We start from the raw sequence: 20,940 nt of genomic DNA on the forward strand, positions 1-20,940 counted from the left end.
GGCCTTGCAAACAGCATACAGACATCCTCAAACCTGTGGAAAACCACAGGGGAGACTCTGTAGATCCAGCACTGTCTTATTTTGAAACAGAAATGAAGGAAATCTTCCAGACAATCTGCAAACGCTCATCGGGAGTCACTTGGCACTTGGCTATGCATTAAACCAGAAGCATGTTCAGGTGCGTCGTGTCCCACGAGCTCTGCGAGGCAGGCTGTGGCTGTGCACAGACGCTGTTTCACTCTCTGTCTTCCGGTAAACTTCATGTCACGGCTTAGCGACCTTCAGGAAGATGCGGGGTGGCCCTGTAATACACTTGCCTTTGAGAAACCCCTGCCCCTGCCCCTCTCCAGGTGCGTTTCAGATGTCACCTGGGAGGCTGCGGCCACAAAACATGAACCTTCGACCCATGGATCTGTTGCTCTGCCGTCTGAAACAAAGCCCTCTCTGAGAACACCAGGGACACCTCGCAGGGAAGCCGTGAACGCAGGCACATCTCCTCCCGCGCCCTCGTTAAACCCCTCGGGAAGGGGCACCCACATGGGGCAGGGTGCGCCTCACTCCAGGGGTGCCCTGCAGATGGCAGGGCTGGCTTCCCACCCTGGAGAAAATGCTCCTCGTGGGGGGTGGGGGCGTTTCAAACGAGCGAAATCGCAGGTGGGAGGCCTGGGCTTAGTTTTTCACCTCTCTTCACAGCCTTGCGCTGCAAAGACGCCAGAGGGGTGGCGCCTTGGCCGTTGTGGGGCTGAGGGGTTTGGTTGCTTCTTTTTTGGGGGGATGGGGGTGCGTTGCCTTTTTTGGGGGGGCTTTTTGATTTTAGTTTTTTTCTCTTTTTTTCTTTTTTCTTTTCTTTTTTTTACCCATTTTTGCTTTTCTTTGCTGTTTTTTCTTTTTGGTCTTAGGGGTTTTTACTCTGTTTTGCTTCCTTTTTTTGCTTTTTTGCCACTTTCCCCCCCCCCCCCTTTTCTTTCTTTCTTTCTCCCTTCCCTTCTTCTTTGTTTTTCCCCCTTTCCGTTTCTCCACACGCGCCCCGCGCCCCGCTTCCTCCCCTCCCCCCCCCCAGCCCGCCGCCCCGCGCGGGGCCGCCACGGGTGGCCTCGGCGGCGCGCGGGGCGGCGGCGGCGGGCGGCAGCAAATCAGCGGGGCCGGGGCCGCGCATAAGAAGGGCGGGCGGCCGCGCGCGCCGTCCCTCCGGCGGCGGCGTCAGGATGCACCATGAGGAGCTGGCGGCCCTGCAGCGGCCCCGCTACGGCTGTGAGTGGGGCTGGGGGCGGCGCGGCGGGCCCCGCTCGGGTCGAGGGGGGGGGGGGTTTGTTTCCCGCTCTCTCGCCGGCCCTCGCGGTTTAACGCTGGAAGAGGGGGTTGAGGGGAAGTAAAACCCCCGGCGCGCCGCGCTCCGGCTCGTTCCCGGTCAGCCCGCAGCGAGCTGGGGATGGGTTTTGAGCGGGTTTTCTCGGGGCCGCGTTCCGCCCCGAAGCTTTTCCGAGCGGGCTGCCGCTGTAACTCCGCGCTGCGGCTTGGGAGTTTCGGGTTCCAGGTAGAGGTTGGGGGTTTTGACCCCGTGGCTTGGTGTTACAGGTACCGCTCTGGGTTTGAACGTTGTAGCTTGGTGCCGCGGGTACCGCTGTGGGTTGGAGCTTCCTAGCTTGAGACTGTGACTACAGTTTCGGGTCCCCACGTTGTGACCTTTACACTATCGCTTCTGAACTTCGGATTACAAAATTAAAATTTTGCTTTCCAATTTTATAACTTTGGCTTAGAGCTTTATGACTTTAAATAATACCCGGGGTGAGGCGAGGGGCCGTGCAGGTGCCGGGTGTCCGTCTGGAGGAGAGATGCATTCGCTCCCCCGACCCGTACGGGAGAAAAGCCCCGACGCGCCTCCCCCCCACGCCCCCTGCTGCGGGGCTCTCCAGGCCTCGCTGTGCCGTGCGGGGGGATCCCGCACCGGGCTGCGCTTGCTCCCGGCTCCAGTGGGCAGAGCAGTGCGAGCCCCCGACTCTGCCATCCCTGTAAGAAATGCCTCTGAACGTTTCAGGCGTCACAAAATGCAAACGCGCAGATCGCTTGCAAAAGCTCACCGCAACCCTGGCATCCTGTGGTCTGGTGAGCAGCTTCCCGGGTCTTAGCACAGCAGCTTTGTTTAAAACCGGTTCTGAAACCACCTTTTCGAAAGAAGCACAAAAACCAGTGACAGTGTTGGGAGGGTCACCTCGCTTCCAGCCAGGGCAGACAGAGCAGGTGGTGCTTGGCGGTGACACCTGCAGCTTGGAGGATGTTGTGCCCTCCTGAGCATTTCCCTCTATTGATGCCTGCCGATTGTGGCAGTCTGTGGACCCTGCCTGCAGGTTTCCTTTTTGTTTGCACTACGTGCGAGGTGGATGAGACTTCTGAAGGCGTGTTCACTGTTATCAGTACTTACAACATCTTTTGGAGTGGTTATTAGAGACATAGACAGGGTGCACATGCTGGCATGTTCACAAAGGTGAATATTCTGACTGTGAAGGCAATCTCCCAGTCATCTCAGCTTGCTGTGCCGTTGCCTGCATGGTAGGGCAGTGTCCGGGCAGTGTGCTGCACAGTGCTCCAGCCCCAGGTTGGCAATTTGCTTGCCTGACATGCAGAAACTCTGCAAATGTATGTGGTGTGCCCATTGGACCCCTAGCAACAAGGGCTCTCCGCTGCAGATCTGGTCTGGCTAGTATCAGAACATGTGAGTCTGGACATGCAGCACTTGCTAGTCTGTCATAAAGTCCGGTATGACCATAGATGAGGCTTTGACTTAAAGGGCTCATGCTTTGTGCCTTGGTTCCTGCTTGGGTAATGAGGATAAGTTACCTCCTTGCCAGAGCTGCTCACAGTATATTAAGAACCTCAGGCCTTCTTTACTGGGGGGAAAGAATGACCGCGTTAAGGATGATGTATATAGTTTTGAAGGTATGGTCTGTCCTCTCAGTGCTTATGCTTTGTTATGATAGTTCAAAGCTTTTTTGCCGTGGTGACCAGGAAGAAGTTGGTGTTTTGAGTTGTAGCCACTCTCCTGGTGCTTGGTCGTTTGTCCCAGGGACACGAGCAGATGAGAGCACCCTTCTTGGCTTTTCTGATGCCACCTCCCCTCTGACTGATGCTGCTTGCGTGCTCAGGCTGCAGTGGTTGTTCTGTCCTCCCCTGTGTGAGAGGCTGCAGCTGCTGTACCGCACCACATCCTCGTTTGTTTTTTTAGGATGGATTTTCTTTGCTGCAGGAACTTTTGAGAAAACATTCTCTTCAAGGGACTGGGCTGAGGCTCCTCCAATATGCCAGGCTGATGCCTAAATTTAAAAAAAAAACACTCCATGCACCAAAGAACAAACCATAGCCTTGTCTGTAGCAATATCAAAAGTATGGGTGCATATTTGATTTTTTTTAGCCTGTGTCTAGAAAACCAAGTACACTTTATGTACACAGTACTTGCCCCCGGTTTTAGGAGGAGGAGGGAAGCAGCATCTTAAAAAGCCAATAAAAAAGAAAAGGCTTCCTAAACAGAAAGCTTACACCTGCATTATCTGAGCTCTCACAAAGCCCATCATAAGTGGTAGGTTCTCTGTATAACTAAAACTGTGCTTCGGATTACTGGCAAACAGTTCCTCATGTTGAACACCACATCTTTGCTAGATTTCCTAGAACAGTTAATAAGTTGTCCAAGTTAGGCTATCAAATTGCTAAGACTCCTTGCTTTAGTGACCTAGTACTGTTTGAAACATTTAGCTTAACTTGGACTTTCGACTTTGGCTTCAGGCTCCTGGCAGAGTTTCTGTGTTGCTCTGAAAAAGGTTAACATTTTACTATGATAATTCTTTGCTAGAAAATATAAGAACCAGTGCCTGGTTATCAGTAGCATTTCATTTTGACAATTAGAGAGGAAGACATATGCAAATCTTGGTTACATTTTGTAGCCTGATGGATACCACTGGGAAAAAAAAGTGTCCCTGGGCATAAGACCTTGCAGCACAAAGTGAGTAATTGGGATGACATATATTAAAAACTAGCTTTGCAGTGCAAGTTTTGCTGATGTAGTAACTCAGAGATACGCATCTAGAAAAAAAATCTTAGAGCTGGTCATTTTCATCTTTAAAGCCAGGAAATAGATGAATGACACCAAGGAAAGAAGATGCCTTTCTGGGTGGGTGCTAGTTCAGGTTGAACATGGTTCATGGGAGAAACAGGAGCTCAGAGCAAAGTCTTTGATGCTTCTCTTAGCCTGTTATGGCCAAAGCCTTGTGGCTTCCTGGACCACTTATTGGTGATCCAACTCTGCGTGCTGTCCATAGCTTAAAAAAGATGCTGAAGAAATTTCTGTTGGTGCCTCATTGAATCTTTCAGATATTCGTGTCCAGCTTCAACTAAAGTGAGACCATCCAAGTACAAGGAAGCAGCTTATACAGCAGAAACCACGTTAACAGGCACGCTGCAACAGAATTTACGTAGCTGGGTTTCCAGTCTGGCTACTGCTGTTGGCTGGTTTATTTCTCAATCACAACACAATCAGATGCAGAGGTTCACAGAATTGCAGAGAATTGGGACTTGTAATACAACTCAAGGTATGAGCCATTTTTATGACACAAATGCTTGGTGCTGTTACAGATTACGAAGAGTAAAACTATGTATCTTGGATGTGCCTCACAGATTGTGAAGCTTTGAACATGGGAAGATAGTGAATCAGACAGCGGTGTACCTTTGAGAATGCCTTTTTTTCTAGCACTTTCCGGTCCTTCATAGCTAGGTCTCCCTGAAACCTGTGTGCAGATACAAATGCTCAAGTATTGTAAGAAATGTCTGCATTGCTTCACCACATTTCAAGGAATGTAATAAAGCTACAGTGAGTGAGGCCAGGAGTGTCTGGATTTGCAGAGGATTTCAGGCATTTCCATGCTCAGAGCAGCTGAATTAATGTATGCCCCAGGTCCCTGCATACAGAGTGGGAGAGAAACTAGATGCTTCATCATCATCAAACACATCCCTTGGAGACAAGCAGCTAAAGAAGTCTTCATCTTTCCTACTGAAGCCAGAAAGCCAGCTTCACTGGGCATAGATGAGTGAATGGGGGGGGGGGAATTTGGCTTTAGTATCTAGTGACGAGGGCGTTGCTTGTGCTGCTGCTGGTCCTGGCTCACAGGACAGCTTCTGTTTGGCACTAGGAGTTAGGGGATGAGACAAACAGCCAGCAAGAAGCTTTGTGGGGGAGAGCTGCCCTGCCCTGCCTGTGGAGACAGGCAGGGCAAACATGAAGTGAAACGCAGCCTACGCCTCTCTATGAAACTGCACCTATCTTCTTACTTTGGCAGGATGTGATATCTTGCAAACTGGTGGCTTTTTGTAAAGTGTTTAACTTCAGAAACCATAGTTTTTTCTGCATGTCTATTAAGCACAGGGAAACAAATAGCTGCTTTTCAACTGAAGAGGGGAAAAAAAAAAATCTTTTGGTAAAAGTTCCATAGGATTTTTCTAAGTGAAAACAGATGCAGTTTTTTAAAGCTAAGGGGAAAAAAAAAAAGCTTAACTGTCCTATGCATATATGTTCTTTTGGGTGTATACTTTTTCGTAGTGCTTGTGGGTTATGAGAACACTTTTCTTCTTTTTATTGATGGGTGTAATTTGGCAACCAAATACACTGTTTATCTCTTCTACCCTTTTGTAGGTTGCTAATAATTAAACTGCTGAATGAGAACTTGAAAAGTTGAACTGCTTTGTTTAACCAAGTGCACATAATTCATTTGGTAGGAGTGGTTCTGTGTGTGCTTTTTGTACAAAGCAGACTCATCTCCCGTGAAGTCTCTTGGTAAAGCAAGGACAGAGCTATGTTACAGCATGCTTAAAGCTACTTGAACATTGTTGTAACAGGAAATATTAATGTTGCGCTGGAAACGGGATTTATAGCACATGTGAGTGTGCTAGATCAAGTCCAATACGCAAGGCAGGGAATGAGAAGTATGCAGATTTGCAGCTTGCCTCTTCTGTTAAGTGGCGTTTCAGTTATGTAGTTGTTCTAGCTCAAGATTTGCTTGATACTGTTGCTAATTGAAGCAAGATTTACTAGTAATAACCTTACGTATAAGGTGGAAAAAAAAATGCCTGGCAGCGATAGGGAGGACTTCTAGGTCATGTTTCAGTGGTATGATAAGTGAGTGTGCTTTCCTGCGCCCTGATCCTTGCAGGAAATGATTAACCTGCTGTGTTTGCTTCACTTGTTCAGGCTGTTTTGATGTTTTTTTGGAGCAGGTATCCTTGAACTGCAGTTTGTTGTGGAAAGAAAGCACAGGTGCTGGACAGGGGAGAAGTGATGCCCACCTGGTCCTGGGGAGCATGATCAGGGAGGGCAGGGGCCTTGTTATCGCTTATTGCCCAAGTTAAGACATTGGCCAGGTATAAATTCCTCAGGAGTCAGATTCAAGGAGCACTGTACAGCTCTGACTCACAACTACTAGAAAATTGCTGCCAGCCCTTGAGGACCTGTTGCCTCAAGGTGTGGTGCCTGCCAGCCAGGCTCCAAAGCCGGCATAAACTGCAGTCCTTGTCCCAGCTGCTGCTTCTCTTGGCTTGGTTGTATCAGACTAAGCAGTCTGTGGCTTCAGATGAAGAGGGTGATGAAGGATGTGGCCTCTGCCAGTCCTCCCCTGTGGACTCTGATCTGCTTCCTTCAAAGTACAGTAAAAGCTGTCATGGTATCTAGCAAGGTATTTAAACCAATTCTCACCAGGCTTCAAAGTCTGCTGAGAAATATGCAGTCATGAATGCTACCCATCCTCTACTGGCCGTTCCTTCTGAAAATTAGTGGTATCCTCTCACAAAGTGCTTGATTTGTAAAGCTACTGAGTACACTTGTTACATTTGCAGGATTGGAGCCTCACAGATTCTAGGAACACAGCACAAATTAGTCCAGGGGCAGCTGGAACAGGAAATGTCCAAACCCTATATGGAAATGTACTTCATTAAGGCAATCACTCTCACAGGGTTGTAATGACAAACTGTATGCCAGTGAATGTTTTGCTTGTGTTCTTAAAGGGGTGTTTCAAAGGTGTTTTGGGGAATCACAGATAAGTACAGGGGATATCTGTGACTAATAGTCTGGTTGAAGTCATTATAATCAAGATAAACCTGAAAACTAAACAAGGACACAGGTTTTCCGTGCCAAAACCATGATCCTGTATCTAGAGCCATCGTTTGTGAGAGAAGCTGCTGTTTTTAACTGGTGTTAATTACATTGGGACCCCAGCTCCTGCCTTGCTGCAGACTGTTGCAGCTGGTGAGGTTTCAGCAGCTTGAACTTGCCGAGGTGCCTTCAGCAGCTCTGTCAGGCTTCTGTGGTCTTCCCCTCTTGCCAATGCTCATACAGTGGCACGAAGACCCAGTCTGCCAGGAAGCTAATCTCTCTTTGCAGAGCTGAGTTGTGTTGCTGGATTTGCGGTTGCTTCCTGTCTCTGCAGGGGCTGGCTGCAGATCTCACAGCTGTTCCTGCTTGGCCAGGGGCAGGAAGAACTTTCTGGCCAGGTGGGACTGTGACAGCCAGAATTTTAATGTGTTTAAATTGCTCTGGAACAGCACCCTGAAGCTGTGGTTTCACATGTGCTTTCAGTCAGCTCTCCTGGTGGGAGAAGCAACCTCAGCTCCTTCCATGGGGTTATTTTTGGCTGGATTAGGTCCCTGGTCTGGCTCGCAGCAAAAACCCGCAGGCAGGTCTGCCAGCATGATGCAGCAGCTGAAGAATGGATGAGCACAAGTGACTGGAGGAATGGCAGGTGGAGTTGATTGAAGTTGTGTTACTGCTGCACATACAGATCTGGAAAGTGTGGGTGCAGTGGGGCAACAAAAAGCGCCGTCAGCACACAAGAAGGAGCTGTGTGTGTCACCATGGTGTACCCCAGGATGTCTCTGCTGTGGTGTCACTGCCACCCTGGTGCCTTGCTACCTGCCAGGGCTGGGGCTGCTCTCAGGTCTCCTGCTGCCCAGGGAATTTTGGGTTACAGAAATGTTTTTGAGGGAATTTCATCTCCAGCGCTGTGGTTTCATATAAGTGTCAGTGAAGGCAGTACAGTGTTCGCAAGGCAATGCCTCAGCGGTAAGAAAATTGTAAGAAACTGTATAAACGCTAGACTATTTGAAAAAGAAAGAAAAACTTTTGTACATAAAGATTCAGGATACTTTTCCAACCCTTTTCTGCTGGTAAAATTACTCTTGACTTGCAGAGCCTCAAAACTGTAGAGATGAGATATAACTTGCAGTGTATGCTGCTTATTTCTGGGGTTTTTAGTTTTTTCAAGCCCAACTGATTCACTCAATCGATAGGTGGCTGGCCTCTGTTCAGTGGTAAAAATGTCTTAAATTCCATATATTCTCAATACAGTGTAGCAGAATACACTGAAATACCAACATGGGCCTATGGTGGTGTAACTGAAAAGGAGTCCTGGGGAGAGCAGTGATTATGTTTAGATGTATCCGGGACAGAGTTTTTACCAAGGAAAAATGGTCAGCTGTTTTTACAAAACCAGGCACACAGTAAATGTGATTTCACTACATCTGAGCTTAGATATTATTTTCAATATTACTCTTCAGACCAGAGCAAAGCGTGGATTTCTTCACTGTGATTTAGAGGAGGCTAGGAGATGAACCAGCCTTGGTGTGGCATTTGAAGTTGCATGGCAGCTGACCACTGAGGGTGGGTAGACAGCTTACCTGCAAGAAATGAGTGTGACTGCCTGCTGCTTTGAATTTACATCACCTCTGACTATGGTAATGATGGCTAACACAAGGGTTACAACACTCCAGAAAATATACAGATTTTATCATATGCAAAGCAAGCTCCTTGCTTGCGTTCCAAGTTCTATCTTCATACAGATCACAAGAAGTAAGACCACATGGTTTTGCTGAAGATTTCACTGATGTGAGTTATTTTAGAACAAAATGAATCAAATTTCTTAGTATTGTGGGTAGTAACAGGCAAAATGAGGGCTGGTGTTTCCTATAACACTGAACCATGGCAATAACATTCAGCAGCTTCCCTTTTTTTTGCCACACCTAAACAATATTAAGTAGCTCCATAAACATTTACAGAGGCTTCTGGTAAAAATAGAGCTGGATTTCTCTAACATTCGTCTGTATCCTGCTTCTGAAAACTATGGTGGGAGGGTGCTGACTCGTAGGCTGCTTCTGTCGAGGCTGCAAATGATGCCCATTGACAGGGTCTGTCTGGACTCCCAAGAAGGACGAAGAAATGAGCAGTCGAGATTTTTGGGCTTCTGTAACAGTAGTGGATTTTTTTCTGCACTAGCTTCTTGGGCACATTTGAGACGTAAATTTACATCCGATCAAGTAATTTCAGTTTAACTTCTTCAAGTTATAAAGTATAGACTTTCTTGGAATTTGACTATTTGCATGAAAACTGTTACCAATTAGGTAAAAGTATTTCACTTGTTCTCACTCTTGACAGCCTTTAGTGTGCAGGCCAGGAGGAGCAGAAATACTGCTGATGAACAAGGCTTGTTGTGACCCTTGGTCTCTACAGAAATATTTCCCATATAGAGCAGGAATGGCAGAGACTCACCTGGGGCAAGATACTGCTGGTGGAGAGTAGCTATTTTTTCAGACTGCTGTGCTCCCTGTAGCAGTTGTAAATGCCTAATTATAAGGAGACTAACCATAGAGTGTAAGTTGGAAACGGGACAAAGCTTTGCAGAAGAGCCATTACAAGTCCTAGCAGAAGTCTTGATTTTTTGAAGTATTGCTTCAACAAAGGAAACAGACTGCAGCTACATGAAAGATAATAAAACGCAGTGCTCGGCCCTTGAGGATGTGAATTTCCTTGTTAGGTAGAGACTTCAAAATTTGCAAACGCATAGCTTAATTTAAGTTTATGTGCATTGCTTGTACCATGGTTGCCATAACAGTGGTTAAAAGCTAGTTACACTTCCTTTATTTTAGTGGTCTTAGTATTGCTATTTCAAGCAGAATGCTTGTTTTGAGGTTTTTACACAGTGCTGTCAATATGCTCCTGATTTTTTATTCATGATTGATACATTGTTACTCTGGTGCTTTCATTAATGGAAATGGGTTCAAGGCTGTGAGGAGACTGTCCTGTGGTCAGTACTTGCTACATTAACCCAAACTTTACTTTTTGGAGTGAGCAATGGAATAGACACAAGGAAGTAACCTGAAAAATGAAGTTCTTCAAGGGGAGATTGACAAAGTTTTGTGTTAGTTTAGAGGAAATATGAATTCAGTAGAACTAGTACAGTTGTACTTAAAAACTTGTGACTGTATGATTTGGGCGAAAACTTGTCTGGTGAGCACAGCTGTCAGTGGCTTGTTCTGGAAATGGAAGTACTGGGTTTATTGATAATTTTGGAGGAACATCAGGGTCACTATCTGATTTTGCAGTGATATGTACAATAGTAAATGTGTCATTGTCACCCAGAGCAGTTTGACTCAATATTTAGGTACTGGATGCACTGAGTGAAAGGGTGAGGTTTTGCCTGCTCTTCTCAAACCTTGCTCAAAGGCCTGTGATTAGACACTTAAGTCTTATGTGCTTCTGTTCTCTCATATGGTTCTAACTCCTGATAATGAAGGAAAGATTAGTTCTTGTTACTGGGTATGTAAGTGAATGAGCAATAAGGGCTGGAGTTGTCCAGAAGCAATGTGGGCAATTGCCCTGCAAAGCAATGTCTGCCTACCTTTGCAGTGTGATCCTGAAGTGACCAAGCAGGGAGCACTGGGAGGAGGTTACCCTGGAGCCAGCAGTGCCAGCTTCAATAACTCTGCAAGCATTTGCGTTCCTACTATGCAGTGGAGGCAGCAGAGCAGGCTTCAGGTGATAACTGAGGTCATTGCTGACATAGGACTGCCTCTGGACTTGCTACCTGCATGGATACACTGAGTTTGCCTTCTTCTGCAAGAATGTAGCTTTTCACCCATAAAGTGGGAACAAAAAAGGTGCATCTCCATCCTCTGTGACTTTCTGCACCTGTGTGGACTGACACAGTTAGAAAGGCCAGGAAGATGTAGGGTGACATCCTAGCTTGTGAGCCTGATGCTGCACCTCCATCTTTTTTTTTTTGTGGTTCCTGCTTGTGCTAGGCCAGCTCAGCTGCAGACACAGCTGCAGTTTTGGATTGTTTCACAATCCGCTCAGCTACCTATCCAGGGGAGCTGGGAATGTCAGAGGGAGGGCATGAACCACCATGGCTCTGTTCAGTCTCTACCTCTGGGTGTCCAGGGGTCCTGCTCGTCACCTAAACTTAACACACCTGATTGGTGTTCCACATAATATTTATTTATGTTCTTGTGAATTTTAAGCCATTTGTTTTGTATTAAAATTCTTCAGTCTCATTCTTTGGGTCTGTGGATACAAACTAATTTTCAGATGTGTCATCCCTAATGCTTAAGTTTTTTCTCCCCACGAAGGTTAGAAAAAAAATTGTGCCTGTAAATCAAAGAATTTAAATTGCAACCTTCAAAGATATTGTGACTGTAATAATTATTTAGGAACAAAAAGCAAGGCAGGCAGGGAAATGTGTTCTCCAAGTTCAAGGCTGCAAACCTCACAGCATGCATACTTTTCTTTATTATTTGCCTGTTTGTGTTTGTATTGAAATTTCAGGTGTTTTCTGGAGTTCCTTTCAGAGTATGGAGAGTGTGAAGCAAATGGTTTGTTTAGACCTTGGTAGGAGGACGACTCTGCAACAGACTGGCTAGGGAAGGAGCAGGGGATGATGAATTCTCAGAGGAAGAATTAAGACCAGATGTCAGGGCTGAGGGTTTCTACACTGCAGTCTTTCTCATGGTGATTTCAAATCTGCTCAGTGCTTGAGTGACGCTCATGCTTATGGCTTTTGCTAGACAGGTGTTTCAGTCCTTCTGAGTCTTATGGTTCAGACCCTGAGACTCGTGTAGCTATTGTCTGAGTTACTCAGTGACACTCAGACACAGCTTTCTTCTCAGGTTCTCTTTGTCTTTCACTCCAGTGTTCCTGCCTGTCATCCTTGTTTTCTGTTCTTTAAGCTACACCTTACCACATTTCTTCCAGCTGGTTACTGTACTGTGAATTTGCTGGTAGGAAGCTTTTTGAAGTCAGCCTCCCAATGATCTGAATATTGAATCCATTTGTCTACTGTTTCCTCCCAAACAGAATATAGTGCTGGACTTTTTTCAGGAGGTGTGAGGGGTTCTTCCCTTCCCCCTCTCTCACTCCCCGTGTCCCTGCTGTTCTTGTCTTTCTCCTTTCTGGTAACCAAGTGTAGCCCACAGGTAGTAGGGATTTGCTACAACTGTATCTGTAAATCACTGTTCTGGTCTCAGATTGTAACACAGATGAGCCTTTTGACAATTTCAAGATGAAAAGGAATCAAACAAGGGTCTGATTTAGCCAAAAATCCTGTGCAGCATTTGCAGGATGTTATGTTAATTGGTTACTGTGTAAATGGCCATCAGTCTTTTTAATTTCTACGAAAGAATGACAACAGTGACTGAAAACCTTGGTGCTATGCTTTTTCTTGTGGACTGCAACTAGTTCCCTTTTGGTGAAGCATCAATGGCTCTTATCAGACTTGCTTATCTTCTTTAGTCCCTAGGGTCCCCGTTTGCCTCATTAAGCCTTGTACTTTATTCTGTTCTTGCATGTTGGCTAAGATGTCTCAAACAACTTCATTAAAATGATTTCAGCTGCTGTTTGCACAGGAGAGCATCTAAACTGGCAGCAGCAGGAGTGCAATAGACCTGTGGGTCAACATCAATGCGTGTGAACAGATGAGGGGTGGACAAACCTGAATTTGGGTTTACTGCTGCCACCGTGGTGAGTTCAATCTGCACCCTGTCCTTCCCAATGATGGTCTCCAGCCCCTCTTTCCTGTTCTTCCACTCTGTTTCTGCAGTGGCTTTCTGTCCTGGACTTGATCCACAGATGTTTACGGGTGGGGTTGTGGCCACAGGTAGTGGTGCTGTGACTACATATGACGAAAGTTGCCTCTGGAGTTCAGCAGAAGGCTAGTCACATCTCCTTTTGCTGTTATCTTCTTTGTCGCTGCTTCCAGCTCCTTGGAGAGGGATGAATGCCTTTTAGATGAGCTTTTCACCCTTTTTGGGTAACCTTCAAAGTATTTTACCCTTCAAAAGTGACGACTCCTTTTATGTAGGTGTGCATATGCATTTGACTTACTGATATACCTCCTGTTCATTTCAGAGAAAATTGAAATATAAACTTTCTAATGCTAGAAATCAATTTGGTGACGTTTTTTGTCAAGAAGCTTAGCATTTTCATTCTGACTAAACCCAGTTACAGGGTTGATACTAAGCTGTGCTGTAGATGCTAAGATTTTTCTGTCTTTTATAGTTGAGTAGTGCATTTTACTAGCCTGGCAATATTAAACTGTCCTTTTCATTATTTTGCTTACATTCTGCTTGTGTTACGTTGGACTGAGGTCACAGTAGGTAAAATGTAAGGAAATTGAATCCATATGGTAAAATTTTGGCTTTTTTATTGAAGGTGGTTAATGTATATTGCTAATAAAAAGCAAACAGGTTAAAGTAATTCCAGTGAAATGAACAGAGCAAATGGTAAAAGTGTCAAAATATGTGGAATTCAAATCACAAGTTCTTTATTTAAGGAAGCAGTGAAGGTATAAAGCTGACAGAGGAACCTTTCATGCTTTACTATTTGTTTGCTCATGAATTAACCTCTGGAGAAGGAAACCATTTTGGAAATTACTGCTGGAATGTGCAATATTATTCGGAATGCCTCCAGTGATGTGCTAATCTGACCAACCAGCCTTTTAAAAAAATTACTTTTTAAAAAAACCCGTATGGAAAATGTCATTCTTGCTGTAAGCATGTGGAAAATGAGCAAACCTTCCGATGAGACCAAATATTTACCAGCGTAGCCTTTTCCAAGCTGCCTGCAAGCTTGGCCGTGTTAATAGCTTTTGGACTAGGCAAGTATAGGATGGCCCATAAAGAGTAGAAATAACTTGTAATTGGTGTTTACTGCCTCTTCAGGATCTATGAGTCTGAGTGCTTCCTTTGGCTTGCAATATTTTCAGGAACATAGACTGAGAGTTTATTAGCAAAGAGTTTTAAGGTCTACTGGATAGCTCATAGAGTTTTAAAGGTGTTCTCTGAGCACCTGAAGCTTGGGGAAAGTTGGTGTGCCTTGAAGTGACCAGCTAGCAAAGTATGCAGCAATAAAAAGTTACAATTTTATTAATGAGTAACATGAAGTATTGCTGGAAACAGTGACACTGGCGGTTAAATGTAGGTGGCAGTGGCTGGGCAACAGGCTGATAAATTGCATTTCATGTTTGCAATTGTAGGTGGCAACACTTCAAGTTAACTGGAATTGTTTGGAGTTGGATTTTCATACACTCCTTTCAACTCCATTACACTGTCTCCTTGTTCTTCCAAATATACAGAACAATTATATTGAAGTTAAGATAAAATGAACCATGTTATTTTTCTGCGCAAGGTTAAAGGACCGTGCTAGAAAAGAGATGGCCATGCTCTGGTACCATTGTACAATAAGATAATGTCAGAACTACTTAATGTCTTTTAATGTAATGTCTCTACTAAAGTCTCATGGTGATACTGTAGAAAGCCTGAGGTTTAAAAGTAGAGTAAAGGATGTGTATACATACAATCAGAAAAATTAATGTTAGATGTTGTGGCAGCGCATGTGGTTACTAGCTGAGTGCTAAAACTGTCTTGCGTCTCTGTGGTTAAAGGAGACTTTTTCTAAACTTGGTGGGAATTCAAGTATCGAGACATGTCTGAGGAGTCTTTCAGCCTTCTGCCATGTCAGCACTTTAACACACTGAAATGAGGCGGTTTTGACACTTGGCTTCAGGAGCACTGGCTGTGGTTGCTGTTGCATCACTGTCTCCTTGGCATGATAGTCCTAAGGTCCATGTGTTGTAATAACGCTCAGTCTCTCTAAATTGATGTGGTTGGACTTGTGGTAGCAGATACATAAGACTGAAATATGACCTTTTTCAATGAAATGGGGGGAGGAGGATCCAGCAGAGTAAATACACAGGAATGAGGCTCTATGAGAAAGCTCCAGGGAAAGTCTGGTTTAGCAAGCATTTTTAATTTTACATCAAAATGTCTTTTTACTGGATTTCTGTTGTCAGCACTTCCATGTTAATGGTATTTGTTTGTTTTCCCCATTTGCAGTGTCTAGCAGTGAGATCTGGTACAGAACAGTAGCCCTGTAGATTCTGTGTGTTCCTTGTGAGAGACGCATGCGTATTTCTGTGTCAAGATCTGTGCCTGCGTGCTTTAGAACATGCAACAACTAGATTAGGAGAAACATAGCCATTTTTAAGGGAGGGGGAGAGTAGTTCGGTGTTGGAAAGATTTGAGAAATGCCACACAGAAGAGCCTCATAATTTCACAAAATTTTAACAAACTTTCATGATCTGAAGTGAGTCTGCCCTCCCTCTTCGCAGCTGTGGTAAGTTTTTGAGTGCTTGCAATGTGTGCCTTTGTCCAGAGCCCTTTCTTGGGGCAAATGTTCAGGGAATGAACTGAATTCCTTTGACTGGAGCCACAGAAAAAGGCTCAGGCCATCTGGTTTTATTGTTATGGGACATGTGCTAGCTGCTTGTGACTGTGCTGTTTGACAAGGAAGTCTACAAAAAACTGTTTTGATTGGAGCCTTACATTTTTCATCCAAAGATAAATATCTTCCAGTGTAACAATAGACCTGCGGGTACTAAATGCCTTGACAGAACAACTGTAATAGGTGTTTGGTGCCATAAAGCCATTTTTTCTTAGTAGCCTATTGAATGATCTCTGTTCACATAGCTGAAGCTGGCGTATTTTCTTCTGCATATTTAATAAACTATTTCATTAGATACCTGCGAGTCATTATTGGGAGTGAAGGCTCAGAAGTGAACTCTTTTCAACTCTGTAGCTTTGAACAGTGTTTTTCTGATATCTGTACATGTAGTCCTGTCCCCATATTTTCCAGCTGTCTGGTAGTGCTGTAAGCTCCTGCCCCACTGCAGTGAGGGCAGCTCAGGTAGCAGCAAGCGTGGCTCAGAGCATCACAAGCTCAGACCTGATCTGGTTATGGGGGTGGGCTGGTGTGGTGTTGGTGCAGTAGCAGCACCTGAATTGCCAACCTAGGAGTGATCACAGAGCTGAACTGCCTTGGGCAGGCACTCCTGCCATGCTGGATACCTGAAAGTATAAATTTTATTAGGAATAAAATATGGCACTGAATTTATTGGCCTCTTTCACACTAGGGCAAAATAGTTACATGCTCTCATATAATCTAAGGTTTTAGGTCACCTCGACCATCTAAACTGCAGCTAGCTTTTTCTTGAAACTACAGCACTGAAGAGAGATGGCAAGTGCTTCATGTTTGCGGCTCGTCCTCATGGTACAGGCAGATGTAAGCGGGATGCTGCCTACACCCTGTTGTAGAGGGCTCAACTCTCACCAGGGCTGGCTATGGCCAGCAAATTGTCAGTCAGTTTTTGTGCAAGAGGGGCTCAGCTTTTGTTTTTATGTTTTCGGCTGTTACAGCATGCCTCTGTTAAATGCTTTTCAGTGTGCTAATATTGGGGATGTGGGGATAGGCTTGGGTGCAGGAGGTAGGAAGGTGTGAGGTGGAGATAAGCAGAATTTGCAGAATTTCTCACCAGTGAACTGCAGCACTGCCTTGCTTTGCCTACTGCGTGGCCAGAATGGCACATAGCTGGGACTGCCAAATGTGGTTTAGCTAATGTTTAATTCAAATACTCTGGTGAAAAACTTTTGTTCCAGCATTCTACAGTATTTGTTCATGTATCTCTTTTCTTGTCCATCAATCCTGACTTTACAAATTCTTTTCTGTCACTGTAAGAGGATTTTGTTCCCTCTGTCCTCTGTTATGTCCTGTGTATTGAGCTTCCGTGTTGTAGTGCCAAAAGAGCCAACCTCCTCCTTGCTCACGTCTCACTTTCCATGGGAAAATGTCTCTGGTGGCAGGAAATTGAGGGGGATTGGCCCTGGGAAATAAAAGCCTCTGTTCCTTTCTTTGCCTTCTTCAGTATAAGAAGTCTTTTGGTATGTCTGTGGCAAATGCCTTATTAAAGGGTCTGTATGCTAGAAGCAACCACATGCAGTTCTTCAGCTATTGCAGATAGTCATATGTCTGAGTGCAAATGAATGACCAGGGAGCCTTAAAAGCTGCTATAGGTTTTGCAGGGGATTTTTTTCTAACCTCATTTTTTTAAGACAACAAAAACTGTGGGCATAATTCTAAATTATTCAAAGTGTTCTATAAATTTGCATTCAGAAATTAAAACAAACTCTACTTTTGCTTGCATGCTCTCTGGTTGCGCATTATAGAAGTTTCAAGTTTAGCTTCATTTAAAAATACAATCCATGGATCCACGGGTTCATTTGAAAACTGTTGCAAATTAGACCTGTAAAATGTCATCCTAAGTATAAATTTACTAATGGGAGAGATTTGGTAAGCCCAGTGATATGGATTATCTCTGTGACCCTGGGATCTCCAAAATCCTTTCCATGGTTGTGGTAAGAGGGTTAACTCTGAACATGAGCAACACTTACACAGCCAGCACTTGTTCTTAGAATTCTTGTGTAAACTGAGCATATCTTATATGAAGCTGAAGCTTTGAATCTCTTTCCAGACACTGTTAGTGAGGTCATGGCTCCAGTGGCTCTTGCACACCTGGGCTGATTACTGGTTTCAGTAATTATGTTGCAGCTTCAGAAGCCATGGCCCCATTTCTGAAAACTTAGATACAGAAGGTTGAAATGCTTTTATGTTGTCTACTAATATTGAGTCAGACTCAGCAAATGCAGCTTGTGCCATGTTGACTGTAGGCACGTGGAGCACCTTGGGTTGCGGTGGCAGCCCTGTGGTCAGCAGCTGACAGCTCCAAGTATTTGCCAACAACTAGAGTGGCTGACTTGGATCAGGGCACATCAGAAAGTTTTTGCAATCTCTAATGAAATCCCAAACATCCACTAGTCATAGCTACTGCCTTGCCTGTTCTGCTCCTTCCATAATGGTGGCACACAGGACAAATATTTCAGACAAAGATGATGTGGATGTAAGCACAATACGTCAGCTGATGTAAGATGCTCAAGTATCTCAATTTACGAATACTCCCTGATAAACAGACTTATTGTTGTGAAAAATATGTAGAATGAGAGTATGTTGGATGTTGCTATTAGAATGTGACTATTTCCATTGAATCGGTTGTGGGAAAACTTTACTTGGACAATTGTTGCATCATACTGAGTGCAGAATAAGTCTGTTCTCGTGTTTGTTCAAAATTAGGTGTGGCAATTTAAGCTTTAGTGCTGGTCACTGCTCCATACAGTATTTCCTACACGCTCTTCCTCTAGTGTTCTTCAGTGAAGGAATGTCTATAATGAGGGAACTTGCTGTCTTAGCACACATGCTTTGTATGTATTGACTGTTGACTATAACAGGGTGGCAACATCTAAAATGAACTGAAATGGAGAGCTTTTAGGCTAGCTACACTGGCATTTTTATTAGTTCTTGTCAATAGTCCAGATATACTCTTAACAATTCCCACTCTGAGGGAATATTTGATATTTTTCCTCTTAATTCCAAATCAAAAGTCACAAAATTGATGAATTGAACAGTATGTTATTTTAGATGCCTTTTTTCCTGTATAGCTTCCATGTAGCGTGCATGTGCCTTGTTCTGTGGTGTTTGGATCTTTTCAGCTGAAACATTTTGTGTCTGCCTGTATCCTTCTTGGCCTTACCAGTGGGCTGGAGATCTTCATGTGAAGCCCAGTTCTGCTTACTCTACCCTGTAGCATCCTTTATCACAACACTCACTTGCTTGAGTTGAGCACTATCAAGAAGTTACTGATACAGCAGAGACGTGTTTATTCTTTCACCGGTCTCCCAGTTTTCTGACTAACATTTACCCTGTTAGGCAGAAAGACAAAGTTTTCTGTCTTCAAACACTCGCATGTTGAACTTGGTGAGGGTGGATTGATGGATGCAATCATGGGGTATTTGTCTGCAGTTGTGGAAAGTTATATGCAAAGCCCTAGTCAAAGACTGAAGCCTTTGCCAAAAATATATTATAGAAGGCTAGACTTTAAGGACCCAAGCCTTCAAAGTAGTTTCCTCTGCAGCTCTGTCCTGGTGCCACCTCTGTCCCGCAGGTTGTCATTACTGTTTCTAAAAGTGTCTGTAACTGCTTATTTGATGTGATAGCACTGTTGCTTTGAAGCCAGTATACGCTGGAGGGGGAAAGCGTGTAATCAGTCTTATCGGAAGCTGATGTTGCAAGAGACTCCTCCTAGCATCACCACTATAGGTGTTGGTACTGCCTGTGCTCTGCCTTTTCAGTGCTTGCATATTCAGCCCAGAAACAGCCGCTTTGCTCCTGGCAGGAAAGAAGCCTAATTTCCTACAAGTGAGCTGCTGATACAGTGTCACTTCCAGAAAGGATCTGGGTTTTCAGCTTTTCAGTATCTACAAGTTACTTGCCTTTTCCCTCATTATTGGAGGGTTTCCTAAGCAGAACAACTGTTACTATCCCACAATATCTGTCAGTGCCTTTATCTGAATCAATCTTGGCAAATAATTTTAATAACAGATTTGAGGCTGGCCAGCACTTCTCGATCTGTGATGTCCTTGTTGAGGATGGGAGGGAGCTGTGGATGTGTAGATCCAGGACTAGATTGTTAGTCATTAGTGTTAGTCACGCAAATTCCTGGACTGATACTTATCAAATGGGTTGTGTGGTTTTCTCACTCCTACTTTCAGACAAGCTGCCTTTTTTGCTGCTTTGCTTATGGCTGTGGTGAGTTACGTTTGGAAGGCAGGGGTGTATGTCTGTTCCATGAGCTAAGAGGAGCAGAGCATGAGAGCTGTGAAGTGGAGGATGAAGGCTTGATCTGGTACTGGCTGTCTCATCCTGGCTGACAGGGCCATAGCTGACTAAGATGGTCAGCTGGGCTCCTCTGGCACTTGTCTTCATCCATGGGGCTCTCATGGGGGAGAGCTATGACGTTTGAAACGTGGCCCTAGAGCTCTATGTGACCAGTAGTAAAGTGATATAATAAATTTCAGCATGGTTGCTCGTTGATACTTCTCTCACTTTGGGGAGCCAGGACCCCTCTGCAGCAGAGGAGCTGTGTCAGGGAGTGGGAGCAGCCTGTCCTGGACATGCTGACAGTGGTGTGGTCAAGAACAGCCTCCATGGCCAGCTCTCAAGTCGGGGTGTTTTATTACCTGCATCTCATATTTGCCTCCAAACTAATGTTTTGGTTCATAGCAAGTGATGATCTGATTACAGTATCTGAGAACTCATTTTAGAGTGAGTCACACTTATTGGAGCTACCAGACTTAAAAGAGACTCGGAGCAAGACACACGTTTGTTTTATCGGTGTATGAAACTTCTGGGTAATTAGGAAGAGCCATCTTAAAAGCAAAGGAGGGTAAGAGATGTCAATGTTTGTGGTGATCAAAACTGAAAGTACAAAGCTTAAAGCAGCTATATGATATGTTAATAAATGTGTGGTAGCATGAGTCCAAAATGTGGGTGAGTAGTGTCGTTTCTTTTGTGTCCTTAGTAAAGGCATGTGGGATCCTTTCTATGTTCGTTTTTTGAGCTATAGCCTTCAAAATATGCACGTACTTGTAAAGCCCATCTTCTTGCTTTATTACGGTGCCTTTTACTTGCATTGCCTGTATCACCTACTGGAAGGTGTTTACCCACTACATGAGGCAGCTGTATCAGGGACGTGCTGGAAACTTGCTTGTGACATATGCAATCTGTGTGGCAAGTTGAACTAAAAAAGCATCTCACAGTGCATTTGAGGAGGAGAGGGGCCTGTATTTTTTTCCACCAGGGATGCATCTTCATGTTCTGAGCTAACCGGCTTGTGGGCCGCCACAGAAAGTGGCTGG

The 20,940-nt window shown here is 44.7% G+C and overlaps 1 protein-coding gene across 3 annotated transcripts in view; it reads left to right on the forward strand.

Moving 5' to 3' along the window:
* The first annotated feature begins 1,197 nt into the window (after positions 1–1,197).
* The window catches only part of IQGAP2 (IQ motif containing GTPase activating protein 2), a 128,817-nt gene continuing 109,074 nt past the window's right edge, over positions 1,198–20,940 (forward strand). For all 3 annotated transcript variants that reach the window (XM_075411839.1, XM_075411840.1, XM_075411841.1), the window contains exon 1: positions 1,198–1,251. In XM_075411839.1, coding sequence (XP_075267954.1) covers positions 1,206–1,251 — 46 coding nt within the window. In that variant the 5' untranslated portion in view covers positions 1,198–1,205. The remainder of the gene's footprint in view (positions 1,252–20,940) is intronic.

The sequence above is a fragment of the Opisthocomus hoazin genome, chromosome Z (assembly GCF_030867145.1).
Source record: "Opisthocomus hoazin isolate bOpiHoa1 chromosome Z, bOpiHoa1.hap1, whole genome shotgun sequence".
Lineage (NCBI taxonomy): Eukaryota > Metazoa > Chordata > Aves > Opisthocomiformes > Opisthocomidae > Opisthocomus > Opisthocomus hoazin.